A 19,437-nucleotide genomic window follows, 5' to 3' on the forward strand; every position below is an offset into this window, starting at 1 on the left:
ACCGAACCGAATTGTTTTTTACAAGATAATACACTACACATATAAGTTTAATTTACACACACACCTGTGAGTGTAATAATGTGTCAACACATCATTAAAAATAGGTATACAACCTTTATACACCAACCATTTATGTAAATTAAACTCAATATATAAAAGGAAATATTACAAAAAAATGTTGATATTATAAGCTATAAATACTACAAAATTTATGGATATGCTATAAGCAGATGTCTTCAGTGTGATTTTTTTTTTCTTCTTCTGTTAATTATCTATTTTATAAATAAATAGAAAATAACATTTTATTTGGGATTCCTAAAAAAAAGCTTAAATACTACAAAATTATGAGTTTTCAAGTTTAGTCTCTATAAAATTTTAATGGTAATTTTAGTCCTCTAAAATATTGTAGTTTCTAAAAATAGTCCTTATTTTGAAAACTTTTTACAAAAAATGGATACTTTTAGTCCTCCAAAATTGTCCCGATAAAATACAAATAGGTACTAAAAGTAAATAATTTTTTTTTGTAGAAACTAAACTTATTAAACCTTTAAAAAAAATTATTTTGGTTAAGTAAAGAGGGTGCTCGTTCATGAATTTCATTTATTTATTATTTGTATACATGCGACCTACCAAGTTAGTAGGAGCCTTCTAGCAAGAATTTCATAGATTTGAGAACTTAACACACATACAACCTACCACCTAATATATTTCAACAAAATCTCAACTATACAAGGTTTTGACTTTCACGTTGCTTTGGAATTTCAAGGGCAACACAATGCAAGTAATCATCCCTACAACCAACGAAAATCCGGCCACCAATCATCAATGGCGAAGAGAAAATATCCCCCGGCAACTTAAGTCTTGCAAACTCTTCCACCTCACTTTTTAGATGATTTGTGTTCACTCGAAGAATGTGTATGCCTCCAGAACTAGAACAAGCGCAAATTAACCTGAAAACGACAAAAAATATGTTTGAATTTGATAGCTGATATTGTCTCTTTAACTAAGAAAACAAACTAGGCTAACCTGTCTGAAATGTGAGAGGCATCAGACTCCAGCTGCAAGTGCTCGTCAACATAAGCAGATGCAGTAATTGGATCTCCAACGTTGTATTCCCATATTAGGTCTCCCTTTTCCTGGTGTTAATCCAACATATGGAATAAAACAAACATTATTAAACGAAACAAAATCATTTTTTTATCACTGTATAGTACTACATGGGACAACGACCTAACAATAGGTTTTTCCCCAAATTTTCCCCTCTGCAAATTATAGTCTCACATCCTATAAAAAAAACTCATAATTTCACGAATTTTGTGACTTCTTAACATTTAAAAGTATTTCATTTCATATCCCAACTGCATTATAAAATATCTGAATGTTTGGATATAAAATGAGACTTTAATGGTTTCAGATGGAAGAAAATTTACAGCCAGTACAGACTTGCTTAGTTTAGAAATTGAGGGACTTAATTAAATAAATAAAAACTAGAGAGATCAATATTGAATATAGTGCAAATTAGAGAGAGAAAAAAATAAAATTCAATCAGTTCAAACTTCAAAGTAAAAAAGTGGCTGAACATGATGAATCTGTACAGTCAAAAGTTAAATTGACCAAAAAGATGGCAAGAAAAAAAAATGGTACAAGTTTATCTGCTGGTTCTCACCAGTTTGAATGAGTACACACTTCCATTTCTGCAGCATACAAGCACCTACGGTGGAATAAGAGAATAATAATATAAATGAATGATTCGCCAATCATTTAGAATAACTGTAATACTAATAATATACCCAATAGCTAATTACACCAATACCGAGACTTCACAATGACACAAATACGCTTTACTTCGCGGATGCACTACAGGTATTAAATTGAGTGAACCAGACCCAAAACACTTTCCTTATTACTAATTATGAACATACTACATGTAAACAGAAGCCAACATTAATTTTCACAATTTTCATTGACCTTGACAAAAGGATGTGAAGAGTTAAATGGAAAAAAGAAAGAAAAAAAATAAATATTTGTAAAATCCATGTAGAGAATAATGTACCTCGTGAGGATTAACAGAAGGTATGCACGGCCCAGCAAATATTGGACCAGCAGTTGTTTTCTGAACAAAATTTATTTACAAAAAAGGCACGTTAAAATTACTTCCTTCGGGGAACATATTGCAAATATAAGAAGGTTCATACTTCATACCTTCCAAACTATGGATCCGTTGGGATCCAATGCAAGAACATGGCCATCTACCAAGCAACATATTACTGCACAAATAGGAAAAAGGATTACCGATCTAACGAAGAGTGATTGACATAATCATCAAAAGGAAGAGTGCATGACATATACCAGTTCCATTTTTGGTGACAGCCAGAGAACCAAACACGGGAACTTCTAATTCAAGTAGCCACAGTATACTAAATGGTGAACCCTGGATTTAGTAAAGGAATACTTCAGTCGGAATTAAGATCAATTGCTCGATTGACTTGAACATGTAGGCAGCTTCAATAGCTATAATAACATATTAATGCATCTAATGATAAATAAAAGGAGGAATCTCCTGTGTCAGCAAAGAAACCTTAATCTTTTCTTTTCATTCCCTTTTACTCCCTCCGGTCCTATTTATAAGAAATATTTGACTTTTTTGATTCATTGCATAAATGATGTATTTGATCTATATTCTAAACAAGATTCATCAATTACTCAATGAATCTAAAAAGTCAAATTTTTCTTATAAATAGGACCGGAGGGAGTATAATTTTTCTTGTCCATTTCTATTGGATCACTAGAGATTTTTGCTGAAAAGCTGTTTCGCTTTAAAAAGTTAAGCAAAACAAAATATGTTCTAATTTATACCAGATTTGTCATAAACCAAAATGGATGAACAATTAATTTAGTTCCATTAAGCTGTTTTCATTTATTCCATACTGATGGTTAATCATTAGTTCAACTGATCAACTCCTTAGTCCTTAGTCATCCAGTAAAAGGCAAGCTAAGAGGTTTTTGTTGACTAACCATAACCAGTGGATAACCCTTCTCAATATCAGTTTTCAGTATAAACATTGAATATCATAGTTCATAGAGTTTGTTACCAACAAATCAAAACTTTTGAATCCACTGGGAAGAAGCTCAAATATCTAATATAGTATTTTATTATTTTAACAATAACCTAAACCCAAAATTTGGAATTTGGGTATCAGGAGAAGGGGCAGTCTATATCAGTAAAAAATTGAAGTCTCCAGAAAGAAATATATATTTTTTGAAAGTATGTTAATAGATTTATGAATTGATCGTACTGATATCGATACCGCAGTTATACGACCACCAGTAGAGGCCACATAAAGCAATCCACGAACCTACATGAAACATTAGTACAAAAGGTTAAGAACTCAGTATAAAATGTTTAACTAACCCATATTGAGTTATTATGTCCTTTAGAAGTGAAATTCACCTCATCAATTGCAGGTGACCCGTATATACTGCCTCCACATGATAGCTTATAGACACAACAATGATTTTTGTAATCGAGAGCGTATAAGGTATGATCATACGAGCCACACCTGTATAAACATTAAACCATGCTTAAAACTTACATATAGCAACTCTTTTTAACATAGGTTATGTACTTCTGACAAATAAAAGATGTTTAAACATCTAAACTACACCCTTTAAACATGTGCTTTTCACCCATAGTTAGTCCAATATTTATTTTTTGTTTGTACAAAGTGATGTTTAATTTCTACATAAAGTATGTTTAGAAGATAACCTTTCTTAGACATGAAAGAGGAAAAGGGCTACAGGGGACAGAGCAGATGATATCTTCCAAAACAGAGCTATGAAGTCAAAGGGAAGCACATTCTACAGCAAACATAGTCCCACCGGAACTCAGAATTTCTGAGAATATGAAGTCCTAAAATATGTTATAATATCTTGATATTATCTTAGAGTATCTTAAATTACCATGATATTAGTTTCCTATCTTCGTGTATCTTAGACCATCTCTTGACTATTTTTTGTTATTATCACCTATAGACTATTTCCTGTTTAGTTAGGATTTGGAGCCATTAGTATAAATAAGGGTTACAACTTACAACTTCGTCTTTTTGTATAAAAAATCATAAAAATTAATCATATCAAACCATATTGATAATTCCTTTACCAAAAAAAAACTACATTCATAATTCAAAGTTGTTGATATTTGGGGCCTAACTCATACTTACAAAACCGGCTTGTAAGGTGAGGAGTGCCTCCTCTTCATAAACTCTTCTCAAGAGTCCTATCTATCCGATGTGTGACTAAATCCACCCCCTCAAAGCAAACACAACACAATGAAGGTGTTGGAGGCTGCAATGAAGGCTAACCAAAGGTCGCAATTTAGGCGACTAGGGGCGGACCACAATTAAGGCGGAATTTCCAACAAAAGTCTTTATATTCTTTTCCTTCCCTTTTTATCTAAAACCTATAGCTATAACGTTAACACTAATTTTAGCACAAACTGTTAGATACTTAAATCAAATATGCACCATAGATCAACTCATCCACGGAAATAATGATATACAAAAAAGTATGCAAAATCACCTGAATACATAGAAAGAGAAGCAAAAAAGAATTACCAGATCAATTGTCTGCATGTGTCTACAACTGGCTGTGATTTAACCTTCAAGAGTTTAAAACATAAATTAGACATTGACCACGAAGGGGGACGGGAGAGAAGGGGATGGGGTATAACCACATGACCTAAAATGAAAATAATAATTGGAGATAAATGATGCCAGATACTAGGCACAACATGGGAAGGAAAAAAATAGAAAAAGTACCAAATAAAAGGAGTGTGAAAATAAAAACCAAGAGTGCAGGACTGCCATGTCTCTGCATACCATAAAAAATGAAATTTTGAAGAATCAAATATTATTTTATTTTTTCACTTATAGATTTTGGTTGATAAAAACAAATGGTTTTCACTGAAGGTAAAATTTAATAGGTGCCTGTCAATCTGTTTTCCAGTTCCTTCGGCAATCACTACGCCCCTTCACATGATATGTGTGGTAATAAAAAAATAACTTGACTTGAGAAAACCTAAGACTTTAAGGAAGACACCATAAAACCCAGAAGAAAAGACAAAATTATAGTGTTAAAACTAGATACCTCACCAGATGTTTGAAAAATCCAACAGATGTGTCCATTCCAAAAATCAAGAAAATAGATTTTCCCCATGTAACATCCAACAACCACCTACAGAAATACCACATGTTTGAACAAATGGATAGAATCTTGTAGTACTTAACAATTGAACACTTACCTGGGAAAAATCAGAAACAATCGCTGCTGTACATTCAATCCGACCTTCTAGTTTGATCTCCCACTGCATAGAACCACTAAACCAATTATTAAGCAGCAGCAGCTTTAGTAGTTCTAGAAAAGAAAATATATACCAAATTCTACTAAACTTCTTTTTATAGATCTAGCATCAACAGTGCATAGTACTGCTATGATTCAAGGATTTACATTTTAACCTTGCTGAACATATATAGGATCAGTGTGGTAACCAAACATGCAGTTTCTATTTATCCGCTACAAAGCATGATAGCATGAACATATCTAAGAAATTGTGAAAAACAGTAAAAGTGTGGCAGATAGTCTCAGAGAAAATAGTGTAAGCAATCTCCTCATTCTTTCATGTAAAAGAAATCTATATCAATTGATGCATTTTACGAAAAAATAGGTACTAAGATGTAAAGATGGTATGTGATCTACATCATTCAACAATCAGTACAAATAAATTTTTAAGAGTACATGAAATCGTCATGATGCCAAGGGTACAATATTGGTTCAAATTAGATTTAAAAAATTGTAATTGCTGGTATTATAATTTTTCATTAGACCCTGGAGATGAATTAAAACCATTTATACTAACTATATTTTGTTTATACCTTCTAACATTTATGCAGAGAAATTTGTGTGAGTGAGATCCAATGAATAAATACAAATCTGAGCCTTTAGACACAACCATGGGTGAAGCATCAACACAAGATTCCATGTAAACTTTCCAAAAGCTCTTCATGTGACCTCTGCTTCCTCTTGGAACATTGGCTGACCAAGTTCTTTGGTGTGTATCCATTACAGAAGTTTGTCCTTTATACAACACCTTGTTGCAGCGGCTAAATGAAGATGATGAGAATATTGGAAGGGAATGCCAAGGAAACGGTTCATCTCCCCCTGATGTAACATCTGTAGAACCCCTTTTTAAGCGCTTAGAAGGGAACAAAACATCAACTTTATCTTTGGGAATCATCCTTGACTCGAGAGGAAATGAACTTTCAGTATGATTGGAAGAAAAATGGTTATTTTGTATGTCGGTGTCTAATTGCAAACAATTATCCAACCTATTATGCAAAGAGCACGATCCTCTTTTATGGAGAAGAGCCATACAAAGCTTAAAAGGAGTTGTATAGTAGTAAAGAAATCTCAAGTCAATCCCCAAATTGTGAGCAACATGTGCAGCAGATAGAGAGTTGCCACCCATAATAAAGAAATCATCGTCATTGCGTAACTTTTCAACCAGCAAAGCATCGTGAAATATCTGTTAAAGCCATCACCAGATCAAAAACTTTTGATAGACACAATGCTTTTTACATAAATAGTATAGGAGCCAGCAAGTTACATTTACATGCATAGACATGTACAAACGGAATATGTAGAAGTAACATGTCTCATTATATTGCAGATTCATAGGTTCATTCATTATTTGTAATGCATCATAGATCATCAAAGGAAACACTTAATCAGAGAGCAGACAGCAATTGTTTTATGAAAAAAGAATTTATTAGAGAGAAAAGGGGTAAACAAAATGAGAAGGCCCAAAAGGAAAACAAGCAGTTACAGATGCGTAAACAAAACAAAGCATGCTTGAAAAGATCTGAACAAGCTGAGTTATAAATTATTCCTTCTGAAATGGAGAAAAAGAGGAGAACAGGGGATCCTCTAAAATGAGAGAGCCGATATACAAAATCATCACATACAGATGCCTACACAAAATGAGCATGTTTAAAAAGATTTGAATAAACTGACTTATAAATTTGTTCTTCTGAAACAAAATATTGTCTAGAAATGGTTTTCACCTCTTAACACTGCCTCATTAAAATACCTCGGGATTAAAATGGGGACAAAGCACAAAAAGTCATATCTTGTGCTGAAATTGTAAGTTGCAATAACTACATTGTTGCTATAGCTGGTTGTATTCTTACTTTTCATTAAATTTTTCATGGGTTTGGCTAATAAGCAGATAACTAAATTTTTATTATGAAAAGTAAGAGAGGGACAGGCACAAACACACTTCCCATCCCCCCATATAAATCTTTTTTCCACTTCATTTGTGGTTGTGTGCATTCATTGACAAAGGCGATTAGATTTTCAGAGAGGAGAACTGGGCAACGGTACCTAGTATACAGTCACTTCCACACAGATTTGTAGAGATAGATGGAAAAAAAATAGATTCGGTATCGAATGTTGCCAACCTTTTTAATAATGCTGAGCTATATAAAATACTGAAACTATACCTTTTTAATAAGTTGCAGAAGATTGCTGCAGCTAATGTTACCAACCTTATCCTTGACACTCTTGGTCAATAATGCTGAGCTAACCAACAACTCATAATTAACTTTACCACTAGAAGAGACGGGAAATGATTCTGTAAAGATGAAACGGTTGGGGAGCAAAACTGATGGAAGTTTGTTAATCATCCAACTTCTGATTGCAGGTACCAATAACTCACCCAGTTGTTGTTTGTCCTTCAATATTATAAAGGCTTCAATAAACACAAGCTCTGCTTGAAGATTTCGACAAACTACAGCAGCATCATTTATATCTGGATGTTCCCTTAACAAATTCTCAACTTCTTCCAGGGCAATACGCTGCCCATGGACTTTTACAATACGGTCTTTTCTTCCCAAGAATATAAAATCACCACTTGGCAACTGTTTGACTAAATCACCAGTTCTAAAGTATAATTCGTTTTGGAAAACATCAACAGAATCTTCACAACCATAATTTTGAGGCAATTCTACAAATCCTTCAGACATTATATCAGATTCATCGTAGTAACCCCTAAATATGCAAGAACCACCAACATATAGCTCACCCTCATTTGATGCACCGTTTTCACCAATAAGCACTACATTGCAGTTAGTAATTGGTAAACCTATTGGAACACTTGTTAGCATTTCTTCCTTCAAAACCAATGGTATCCTCTTGCAATCAAAATATGTACAATCGCCGGAGACCTTAGTTAAAAAATGGATGGGGAAAAGAAATGTAAGACTAGAATAGCCAATGATAATAATAGAAAAGAATAGCAAAGTGCAATATGATAAGAACTGTGGAAATTCACATAAACAAATAAAATAACATAATCTACATTCAAAATAAAAGAAGAAAAATTAATGCATTAAGTAAGACAAGTGCCAACCCAATGAAGATCCTCGTGACAAAGTCTAACTACATAACTCAAGTTGCATTAAGTTCATCAAAACCAATGTGCCTTAGCTTTAGCCTATTCTTCACCTCTTCATACCATAGCTTGAATATTTGTTGTCTTGCACCCCAAAAATAACCATAATACCCATGGTTGATATTTTACAAATAGCAAAAGAAATAATAAAAACTCAAAAGTCAAACAAGCATTACTCTCAAGTGGATAATGTGTCAACCAATTTTTATAAATCAAACCTACTCTATCACACCTTGATTAAACCCTCCATTAGGCTCTAATTTCCCTACCATACCTTAATTAAACCCTCCAATATTCTCTAAATTTCTTATTTTGTGTTTTGAATTTAGTCTTTTCATGGTTCAGTGACTTGGCATGTTGGTATAATTAAATTTTCAATAGAGCAGCTGTTCCAGTGGTGATGAGAATAATGATTATGATGTATGGCAACTCTGTTTCTAACTAATTCACTTAGATTATAATACGTGTGACTAAATACCATTGGATTGCAGTAACAAAGCAAGAACAGTAGACAAGGAAGCAGCAAGAACAATAATTCAAATTACCTTCATACATAGAAAAAAAACAATATCAAGTCAAATCATGTGCAAGAGTGTCAATGACGACATTGAATCTCTCAAGTAGAAGCATTGAATTTCATAACAAGAATCATACAGGAAATACAAAGTATGAACTTTCTTGCAAAAATCTCAAAGTAGAAGCATAGTTTTCTTCTCTAACCTCGGTACTTCCGTATAAGTTCAAGATTGATGTCTTTGGTAATATAGTTGAAAGCGTCTCCCACAAGGTGAAAGGAAAAGTTTCACCACTTAGCACAAGCAATTTCAGTGAACTTTCGATACGCAAGTCAGCTTGAGTTTGCAATACAGGAAGAATTGTCCGTATCAGTGATGGAACAGCCGTAAGCCTATTAACAGAATAAACCTGCAGAAGCATTTAATATTACAGGTAAGGGTAAGCAATTAAGTATAACTTCATCACTAACTAATAGAGAATAATAGAATGTAGAAGATCATTAATGGCAATACAGAAATCACAAAAGCTATATCGGAAATTACCACCATACCTGTAGAAAATCTATTATAGAATAAACATTTTCTTTGAGCTCGCTGAAAGGAGGAATAATTAATACACAAGCAGTCAAAATAGAGCTGAGAAATTCTTGGAGGTGGTCGATGAAGCTAATTGACGACTTAAACAACAATAGCTCCTGCCCCGTCAAAGGATACATTCCTTGCATCCATAAAAAGCGGTTTGAAAGACCTAGCAAGAATGTAAATCAGATTGTGATACAAGAAGATACATATCCATTTAAGAAAAATAACATCATCGATGATAGAAAAATAATATTATTGATCATAAACTTTTACTTTAAAAGCATAAGAATTTAGACAGAAACATTATTGTGTGGGATGAAAATAACTAAAATTATTCAATAAGAAATAAATATTAACAACCAAGCCCACTCTCACTGGGTAGGAACGACTGCATGGGACAATTGACACAGTGAGGTTCTATCGAAAACCAAAATTCCAATAAAAGGATTTTTTTACCAAGGTAGTTTAAAATGTTTCTCTTTAAGTTTTCATGCATATTCCTTTTTGAACTGCTTTTCTCACTGAGCCTGTTATTGGTATTCTTCTCACGACTAAACCATATTTACATGAAATTCAGTCATCTTCTGCATAGTGAGTGCTACTCAAATGTTTTCCTAAATTTATTTCTAGTATATCTTCATGCATATATGCCAATCTGCCTCGACATTTTTATCTCTACTAAACTTCTTTTTCACATGTTGGCACCTCATTATACATAGATCAGCATTGGTCCTGTAATAGAACTTTTTTTTTTTAGTTTGATAGGCACAATGTGATCACAAATTACAGCTAATACATTTCTCTATATCATTCACCCAGCTTGAATCCTATACATGACATCTCTATCGATCTCCACATAAATTAAGACCAAATACAAGACTTGTTCATTTCCTTCCATATCTTTACATATCAAACCTCACAATAAATACTCCTTCCGTCCCTGATTATAAGCACTCTTTGAGAAAAAAATGTGCCCCTAAATATAAGCCCTTATACAAATTACTATATGCATTTATTATTATTTTTTCCTAAACATACCCCTAATTAATACTACTAGCTTGTCTTGAAATATGAAAAGTCAAATTTAATACACATACAAACAACGAACAATTTAGTACTCCCTCCGTTTCAAAATACATGTCCACTTTTTGCAATGTGCACTATTCACTTGACTTACTTTGACCATACTTTTTAACCAATGTATAAATTCAAATATTAGCATGTAAGTTGTTGTTTGATTTGTTTCGACAAATATTTTCAAAATATTAAATTTTTATAATTTTTTACTTTAGATAATTAAAGATATTAACGGTCAAAATTGTGCATTGGCATATGTGAAGTGGTTGACTTGGACATGTATTTTGAAACGGAGGGAGTAATATTCACACACAAAATGTCCACATTAATTGCACTGACAACTTGTCTTAAGAAATGTGAAAAAGACAAAGAGGGCTTATATATAAAGATGGAGGGAGTATATAGTCTCCACGGTTCAACTCATTGGTGTAAAACTGAAAAGATTTTCACACATGAGAATACATATAAACAGGATGTTGCTTTGTTCAAAATGGGAGAACTGTTGAATATTGAACATCGATTTATTTCATACAAAGTTAAAAATTCTATGATCCAATAGGTGTTGAATATGATATGCTTCTTTTCATGTGTATCAAAGAAATAAGGAAGGTTAAGAAACTGACAAGTGCACAAGATAACATTTAAGTAAGTAAATCTTGTTTTCGGTAAAGTAGCAGCCACAACAAACTATAGTAACAAGTTACCTTGTTCGGTGCCACACACTCCTTTAGGCTTTCCAGATGATCCAGAAGTATACATCAGATAACAAAAAGATCTTTTCTTTTCATTGGCACAATGCCAGGCCAAATCTGTTGAAGAACTACATTCTTGAAGATTTTCTTCAATGGAGTATCTTAAAACAGGACAACCAATTGACTTTACCAGCCAATGCGATTCATCAAGCTGGTCCAAGTTACTTTTACTAAATGAAGATTGGGACCCTATAATGAGATCAACATTTGAAGAAGAAGCAACTGACAGTATCCTTTCGTTTGGCCAAAAAGGATCCAAAGGCAAGAAGGCTTCCCCACACCTCAATACTGAGAGAACGGCAATAATATATTCAACAGAAGGAGGCATATAAATTCCCACTATCTTTGGCTTATACTCTTCAATGGAGTTAACATTTGACTCTGCCCTAGTCTTGACATTTTTCAAGGACTCGGATTTCTGAACAGCTCCCTCTTCACGGTGGACACCATCGTTACCTACAGTAGAATACAGGATGCTCATAATCATTTCCCCATTCGAACATATAAAAAACTAATAGATTATGAAGAAAGAACAAACACAAATACGGCCACCAGACACAACATTGACCCGTAGGCACTACTACTAGCAATAATTTGAGAAAATAGAAGTGATTGAACGTAACCACACATGTCGGTGTCGAGCGAGTGTCGGACACCAACAGATGTCTGATACTCGGAAGCATCTTTTACCTAAAGTACCGGTGTTACAGAGCTAATAGATAGCAAACAATCAAAATAGCAGTCAGTAAAGTGTTTACAATAACTTGTAAAGAGTGAACATTTGGAAAATTGAAACCACATATTTTTTTAACTTTATAGTTATTAAATAATGAGACATAAAATGAGAGATTTTCACAATAATCCCTTCCCTTACTCAATTTGACAAACACTTCATCATTTTCACAATTTAGAAATGAATATTTATCGGTTCCTTCCCTTTCCTTCCAAACAAAGTATACCCCAAATTAGCTTCATCACTAGTCACTAGAATGGGTCACATCACATGAACAAGGTCATGCAAGGACAGGGAAACACAAAAACCTTACTCGGCACACCCACAACATGGTCACATGAAAAACTCACACTGAGATAATTCATTCACAATATTCTCAATTGAAGCTTCTAATTACAATTAAAACTAACTCACCACTACCTCTATCCCTAAATATAAGCCTCATTTGAAATTACTTGGAGCCAGTTTGGATCGACTTATTTGAGCTTACCTACTGACATAAGCACTTGTGAGACTATTTGCAAGAGTTTACGGTAACAGCTTATGACATGTCCACAAGTTGTTTTCAGCTTATTTCCAGCAGCTTTGCATGACAGTTTATGAAAGCAGTTTGACATCATTTTATATTTAGTTATATAAATAACTTAAATACATAAGCGCTTATTATATAAGGGCTTAATTAACCTTTTTATCCATCTATAAACGCTTAATAAAAAGACAAAGGAATAAACCACCTATGTAACAGAATTTCCATCATCAAGTGAATAACAAACCTAGAGATTCAATTACTCTATAGCTAGCACCAACACTTTTGATCAAAGACGTGTCAGATACATACACCAACACATATGATTGCATTAAATTATGATATATTTTCACTAATCATTATCAGTGTCGACGTATCAGTGTCTGTGTATGTGTCTCTACTCCACAGTTCAATTATCAATACAAGTTGGAGTGACACTAATAAAGATTCTACGAAAATTTAAACATAAAAATAACTTAAAATTCGAGAAAACACTTCAAAAACTAACTAAGCAATTAACTATAACTGAATTTTCCGTTATAACGAACCTTGAGATTTGGCTGTGATCAGGTGCGGGTCATGAGCACCATGAAGAATAGAGCTTAGACGAGAACTAAGAGAACGAACGGCGTCTAAGAGTTGAGAGTAAGTGAAAGAACGGTCACCGTGGTAAAATGGCGGGGAGGTTGATTCAACGCGCTGCTGTAAGAGTGTGGTGAAGTCTTGGTTGGAGTTAGGGGAGGTGGAATTTTGGCGGGAAAGGTTGGCGACGCCGGAAGCGTGGATGACGGCGATTTTGTTAGGGTTTGTGGTGGCTGTTCTGAAGAATTCGTGTGAAATGCAGCAATACGGTGTTTCAGAGGTCATGGTTATCGTTCATCGGTTTTCTTGCGAGTGTGGTGGTGGTGTTGTTTGAAGGGGTGGCGATGGTGGCGATATCTTAAGAGGAGTGTTATTTGAACAACCATTTGATTGACAATTTTGGTACAACCACAATTTACAAAGAAAAAGTTGATATTTGCACGAAAACCAAAACAATAGAGAGATGAATTAAAAAGTAATGTGGGTATGAGAAAGAAAGTTGTCACAGAAGTTGTCACAAAGTGGGATGTTCAAATATCATTTCTCATATCTTAATTAATGAAGTACACAATCAATGACCATTTTGGAATTTCGATGCAGACTATTGTGACTACTTGTTACACATTCACAGAACAAAATGACTATTACCTCTACAAAAATGAGTTTAATTGATGGACAAGGTAAAGTTATTTTACTCATAGATCTAATGATGTGTTGTCGCATCAATTAACGACATTAACGACAACACATCATTGAATATATGTGTTTTTTTATTGGTGGATTGAATATATGTCTAAAATAATTGTAAACCGACATTCATGCTTGTTGAAACACAATACACAAGATATAGAAGCATGTTTACTCAATAATGAAAAGGAACACAAGGTGATTTGGTAAGAATCTTTGAATTGATGCAAGAATTTTACTCTCTGCAACAAGATTCTAAGTCTGTAACAAGTTTTTACTCTGAGTTGAAGATTTTGTGGGAGGAGCTTGAAATCTACATGACTTAGGGATTCTTAAATACTTCTTAGGAATCTTAAATACTTCTTAGGATTAGAGGTAGCTCATTCTAAAGAAGGAATCTCTATTTCACAAAGAAAATAATGTTTGAATCTACTTGAATCTTCAGGTCTTCTAGGTGCCAAACCTGCTACTACTGTAACGCCCGTCGTAATTATTTAACTATTTTGATGAGTTTTAACATATATTTATATGATTTATATGTGTGATTTATATGATTTATGAATTTAAGTAGTTTACATGATTTATAGGTAAATTGTGTGATTTTCAAGATTGATGTGAAGTATGTGATTTTGTGACGTTATAATGTTGGTGTAACTTATTTTATTATTAAATAAAATAAGATATGAAAATAAAATAAAAATATTAGAATTTGGGCTGTGATGTGAAAAGAGCATTTTTAGAGGTGTAAAGAGAAATTAGAGTGAGGTTATAAATAGAAGGAGTTAGGTTGAGAAAAGTTTTTAGGCAGAACGTACGTTTTTTAGAGAAAAGGGAGAGACAGTCAGAAAGAGAGAAGAACAAGAGGAGGCTATCGATTTTCTTCAATTACCAGGTAAGGGTGAGACTATCTTGCACTAATATTAAGTCTGTAGATCATTAGATTGCATCTAACGTGTTTTAGGATGAGTTTTGTAAGATTATGAGAATTAGGGTTTGAGTGAGAATTGATGATTAGGTGATGAAAACCGTTGAATTGATGTATGGGGGGAGTTTCTATTTACCATAAGGGTTGTAGGAACATATGAGTAGTGAAGGGTTTTGTTTTCCATTATTTTTCATGACCTTTAACGAATTAATGTTAAACCCGTGCTTATGTTGTTGTGATTATGAGTATGTGAGTATTTGTAAATTCATGATTTAATTGTGTTAATGTTTGCTTTTATTGTTTATATTTGAAAAGCTATTCAATATTTATCATGCTTTCTTCTCGTTCCAAATCGTGAGTACTACTGTGTGGATATTCTTAATTAATTTTCATTGATATTGATTCTTCATTGTGGCATAACCAATTACTGTTGATGCGCCTACTTTGGTTTTATTAGTGGATTGTTATTATTTCCATGCATATCGTGTTTTATGTATATATATAAACTACTGCATTCTGACCATTATTTAATTTGCATGGGCATGGTTAATTCCTGGATTTTATAATTGTGATACTATACTTGCTATATTCCTTTTAAGGTAAAGTTGTTGCAATTCGTTTATATATATATGTATATGTGCCTTCGGTTTGAAAAAAAAATATAGCACTTCTTTTGTTTGTTTTCATGATATAATTGACGTGAACAGGGAACCTCTGTGATTACTAAATTTTCGATGGATCTAGTAAGTTTTGAAATTAAAATTGGTAATTTGATCCAAGACTTTTGTCTTCATTTGTCACTAATCATTCTGGTATGATCAATCTTTTGAAAATCAATGTAATATTTGATGAGAATTGATTTAAATGGATTATCAAGTTGAATTAATATTTTGAATTGATCTTTCTGCTTCTGCATTCACGTGTGTTAAAAAGAGAATTGCCTTGCAATTATTTTCACTTTAATTTTTATTGAGATTGTAGATTTAGTCTCTTCATACATGATAGACTTTTGATTTATTTGCAATGGCATATTTTATGATGAGTAATTTGACGATGTGTAATTGATGAGTTATTTAAAGAAGTGTAATTGATGAGTTATTTGACTAAGTGTAATTTGTGAATTATTTGATGATGTGAAATTGATTTGTTATTTGAGGATGTGTAAAAGATGTGTTATTTGAAGATGTGTGATTTAAAGATGGGTTATATAAAGATGTGATCTTGTTATTTATGCACTATATGTGTTAATTATAATGCTTATGATGATGTGATGTTTAAGATGTTGTTGATTATCATTTGATGCTGTATTTATATGCTGCATATACTGCTGAGTCTTATTTAAGATGTAAGTGTCGGTCTAAGTCAAGAAGTTATAAGAGATGTTCATGATGTTCACGTTGTGTCTAAGTTGTAGGAAGATTGAGTCCATTGCATACTCATTAAAGTTGGGGGCTTTAGGCCCGGCAGCCTTGTGCTCATTAAAGTTGGGGGCTTTAGGCCCGGCAGCCTTGTGCTCATTAAAGTTGGGGGCTTTAGGCCCGGCAGCCTTGTGCTCATTAAAGTTGGGGGCTTTAGGCCCGGCAGCCTTTGTGCTCATTAAAGTTGGGGGCTTTAGGCCCGGCAGCCTTTGTGCTCACACATTGAAGAGCCTATTATGCTCATTTATGTTGTTGATTGGTACCACATGCATTTGCATATCAAGATGATTTAAGATGATTTTAAGAAGTTGAAGTTGCATAGTCGAGTAGAGTTGTTAAGAGGTTAAGATGTCGAATTGTTAAGAGGTTAAGATGTCAAGTTGTCAAGAGGTTAAGATGTCAAGTTGTTAAGATTGATTTATAAGTTGAATACGAAGTTGATGTTGATGATTGATTATGAAGCTGACCATGAATTGATTATGAAGTTGTTATGATAATGCTATGTTTGATAATGCTATGATGTTTATGATTAATATTTGACGATATGTGATGATGTTTGTGATTAATATATGTGATGATGTTTATGATTAGTAACTGATGTTATATGATGATGTTTATGTCTATGATTAAGATGATATAAGATGAAGTATATGACTAATGTAGGAGATTAATGATGCTAGTTAATGAAGTTTAAGATATGTTAATGATATTTAAGTTGTTAAATGTAATTTATGATTTATAAGCTTAATATTATTTTCTGAGAAATCTCACCCCTTCTGCTTGAAAATGTTGCTCTTCGTATGAGTAACTTGCAGGTAATCAAGATTAGCTGCGGTCGTGGGTGACTATCTCTCACTGTGTCCTTAGGTGCTCTGATACGTAACGGGATGGGGATTTTGATACTATTTTCTGTTCCTTTACGTATTGTTTTTATGAGTATTATAATGAAGTTGTCGGATTGAACAAATCATGATGTTTAGACTATCTATGAGACTATAGTGATGAGGCCTTGGTGCCAAAGACTATTTTTATGATGTTGAACTAATTCCGCTGCAAAGGTTATAAATACTTATGTTGAATGATTTTTTTAAGGATAAATTATTATTTATTCCATTTATGATTTTTAAGAAAAGAATGTGACATTCCGTTTTATGTTGAAAAACTCTGATTTATTTATGAAATTTTTATGTTGGGAAAACGGGGTGTTACAACTACACTTCTAGATACTTCACTCAAATTGCACCAAGACACTAACAAACCTTTTTACAGATGTGGCTTGTCACATGAGACTCATTGGAAGATTATTGTATCTAAATACTGCAAGACCTATATTTCTCTAGCTACTCAATAATTAAGTCAGTTTTTGAATGCTCCTATTGTCACTCATTATAAAGAAGCATGCATAATTCTAAGGTATCTCAAAAATGATGATGGACTTGGTCTTTTGTTTCCTAGAAAATCAGAAGTACAAGTTGTAGGTTATGTGGATGCATACTGAGCAGGGTGTATAGATTCTAGAAGACCAACCACCAAGGACGGATCCAGAAATTTTAAGCAGTGCAGGCCACACACACCATTATAGAAAAGCAACTCCATAGGTAATTAACACTTAACTTTTTTTTTCTTCATGAAAAAACACTTAACTACTTTTTGGTCGGATTTTTTTCTTGATAAATTTATCCATAACAACTCATTTTTTTTCAAACTTAAATTTTAATTCAAATCTACACTAAGTATAAAGGATTTGAAAACTATCTATTTTAGTTAAACTTTTCTTGTTAAAATTCTTTTCAAATCTAGATAATATAGATACAATAAAACATAATCAAACTATTTAAAGTTTAACACTAAATCTCTATCTTTTGTCATATTAAAGGCTAATATATATAATACTATTCTAAATTAAGTCTCATTAATTTCTATTTCATGAGTGCCTCTCCTCAATATTCGTTCTTGAGCCTATCAAATTAATAATTGGATACAATTGTTTTATGTTGAACAAAAGAATACAAATATTTTATATTGTGGACATTTCTAGTGTATTTGGCAGTATTTTAAAACCACTACCAGATAAACACTACCACACATATAGTATTTGAAAATATGAAAATTTTAACAAAGTGAGGGCCAAGGCCCACATAGTTCAACAAGTGGGTCCGTCCCTGCCAACCACCGACTTTTGTTTCTTTCTATGTTCTTCACTCATATCTTAGAAAACTAAGAAACAACCAGCAATCTCAAGATCTTCTTCAGAGGCCGAGTATAGAGCGTTGTCCACTGCAACCTATGAGCTTCAATGGGTACTATATCTGCTAAAGGACTTCAATATTCAATGTGTCAGACAACCTGTTCTCTATTGTGATAGTTATAGTGTTATTCACATAGCATCCAATCCAGTTTTTCATGAGAGAACAAAACACCTTGAGTTAGATTGCCATTTGGTCAGAGAAAAGCTAAAAAAAAGGTATACTCATGCTTATACCTGCTTCAACTAATGAGCAACCAGCAGATTTCTTAACAAAGGCTCTACCCCCCTCCTAAATTTAATTTATTCATTTGCAAGTTAGGAATGATCAATATCTATCATGCTCCAACTTGTGGGAGGCTGTTGAAACAAAATACACAAGATATAGAAGCATGTCTACTCAGTAATGAAGAAAAGGAACACAATAGAAGTTAGTAACTTGTAACACAAGCTATTAGGATCTAGTTAGTTTTAGAGTTAGTTACTTGTTGTAACTAACTTGCTGAACTATCAATTAATTTGCTATCATCTAGTGTGGCATAAAACACACTAGCTTATCATGGTCTTCCAATAACAACCTATGAATGCTTATAGTTGCTTTCTATCCCAAGTTAATGAGAATTCATTCACATTTTTCTCAATTTTTCTTGTTCTTTCTATCAATATTTCACCTTCTCAACAATGCTAAATAAAATATTTACAAAAAGTGACAATTTTTTTATTTTAAAAGTGGCGTAGTGACTCGGACTCATACATTTAAATGTAAAGAAATGGAGAGTCTGAGGTTCGAATTACAACCTCTACATAAATTGTGCTTACAACTATCAACTAAGATGTGCTTATAGGACATCGATAACAAAATAATATGAGCAGAGTTATTTGTATTGAG

At 33.1% G+C, this 19,437-nt stretch overlaps 1 protein-coding gene across 1 annotated transcript; it reads right to left on the bottom strand.

Moving 5' to 3' along the window:
* Nucleotides 1-580: 580 nt before the first annotated feature.
* Nucleotides 581-13,619, bottom strand: LOC146898075 (AMP-dependent synthetase and ligase family protein). The gene is made up of 17 exons (XM_085731845.1): nucleotides 13,240-13,619; nucleotides 11,385-11,888; nucleotides 9,573-9,769; nucleotides 9,227-9,430; nucleotides 7,557-8,279; nucleotides 5,931-6,580; nucleotides 5,300-5,375; nucleotides 5,146-5,232; nucleotides 4,614-4,657; nucleotides 3,452-3,560; nucleotides 3,297-3,356; nucleotides 2,350-2,431; nucleotides 2,203-2,267; nucleotides 2,054-2,113; nucleotides 1,667-1,711; nucleotides 1,027-1,136; nucleotides 581-950 (listed from the first exon to the last, which is right to left on the bottom strand). Exons 1-17 carry the CDS (start codon nucleotides 13,556-13,558, stop codon nucleotides 725-727), a joined length of 3,561 nt encoding a protein of 1,186 aa, XP_085587971.1. The 5' UTR covers nucleotides 13,559-13,619; the 3' UTR covers nucleotides 581-724.
* Between the last annotated feature and the right edge of the window lie 5,818 nt (nucleotides 13,620-19,437).

This window comes from Medicago sativa, chromosome 8, assembly GCF_051527215.1.
Source record: "Medicago sativa cultivar Bolivia chromosome 8, Bolivia_mono, whole genome shotgun sequence".
Taxonomy (NCBI): domain Eukaryota; kingdom Viridiplantae; phylum Streptophyta; class Magnoliopsida; order Fabales; family Fabaceae; genus Medicago; species Medicago sativa.

Bases quoted from the DNA above. Each gene is read 5' to 3' on its own strand.
- LOC146898075 (XM_085731845.1), bottom strand. From the start codon at position 13,558: ATGACCTCTGAAACACCGTATTGCTGCATTTCACACGAATTCTTCAGA. The intron at 11,889-13,239 runs GTTCGTTATAAC...ATTCTACTGTAG, and splicing joins GATCACAGCCAAATCTCAAG to GTAACGATGGTGTCCACCGT. The intron at 1,712-2,053 runs GTACATTATTCT...ATTCCACCGTAG, and splicing joins CTTCTGTTAATCCTCACGAG to GTGCTTGTATGCTGCAGAAA.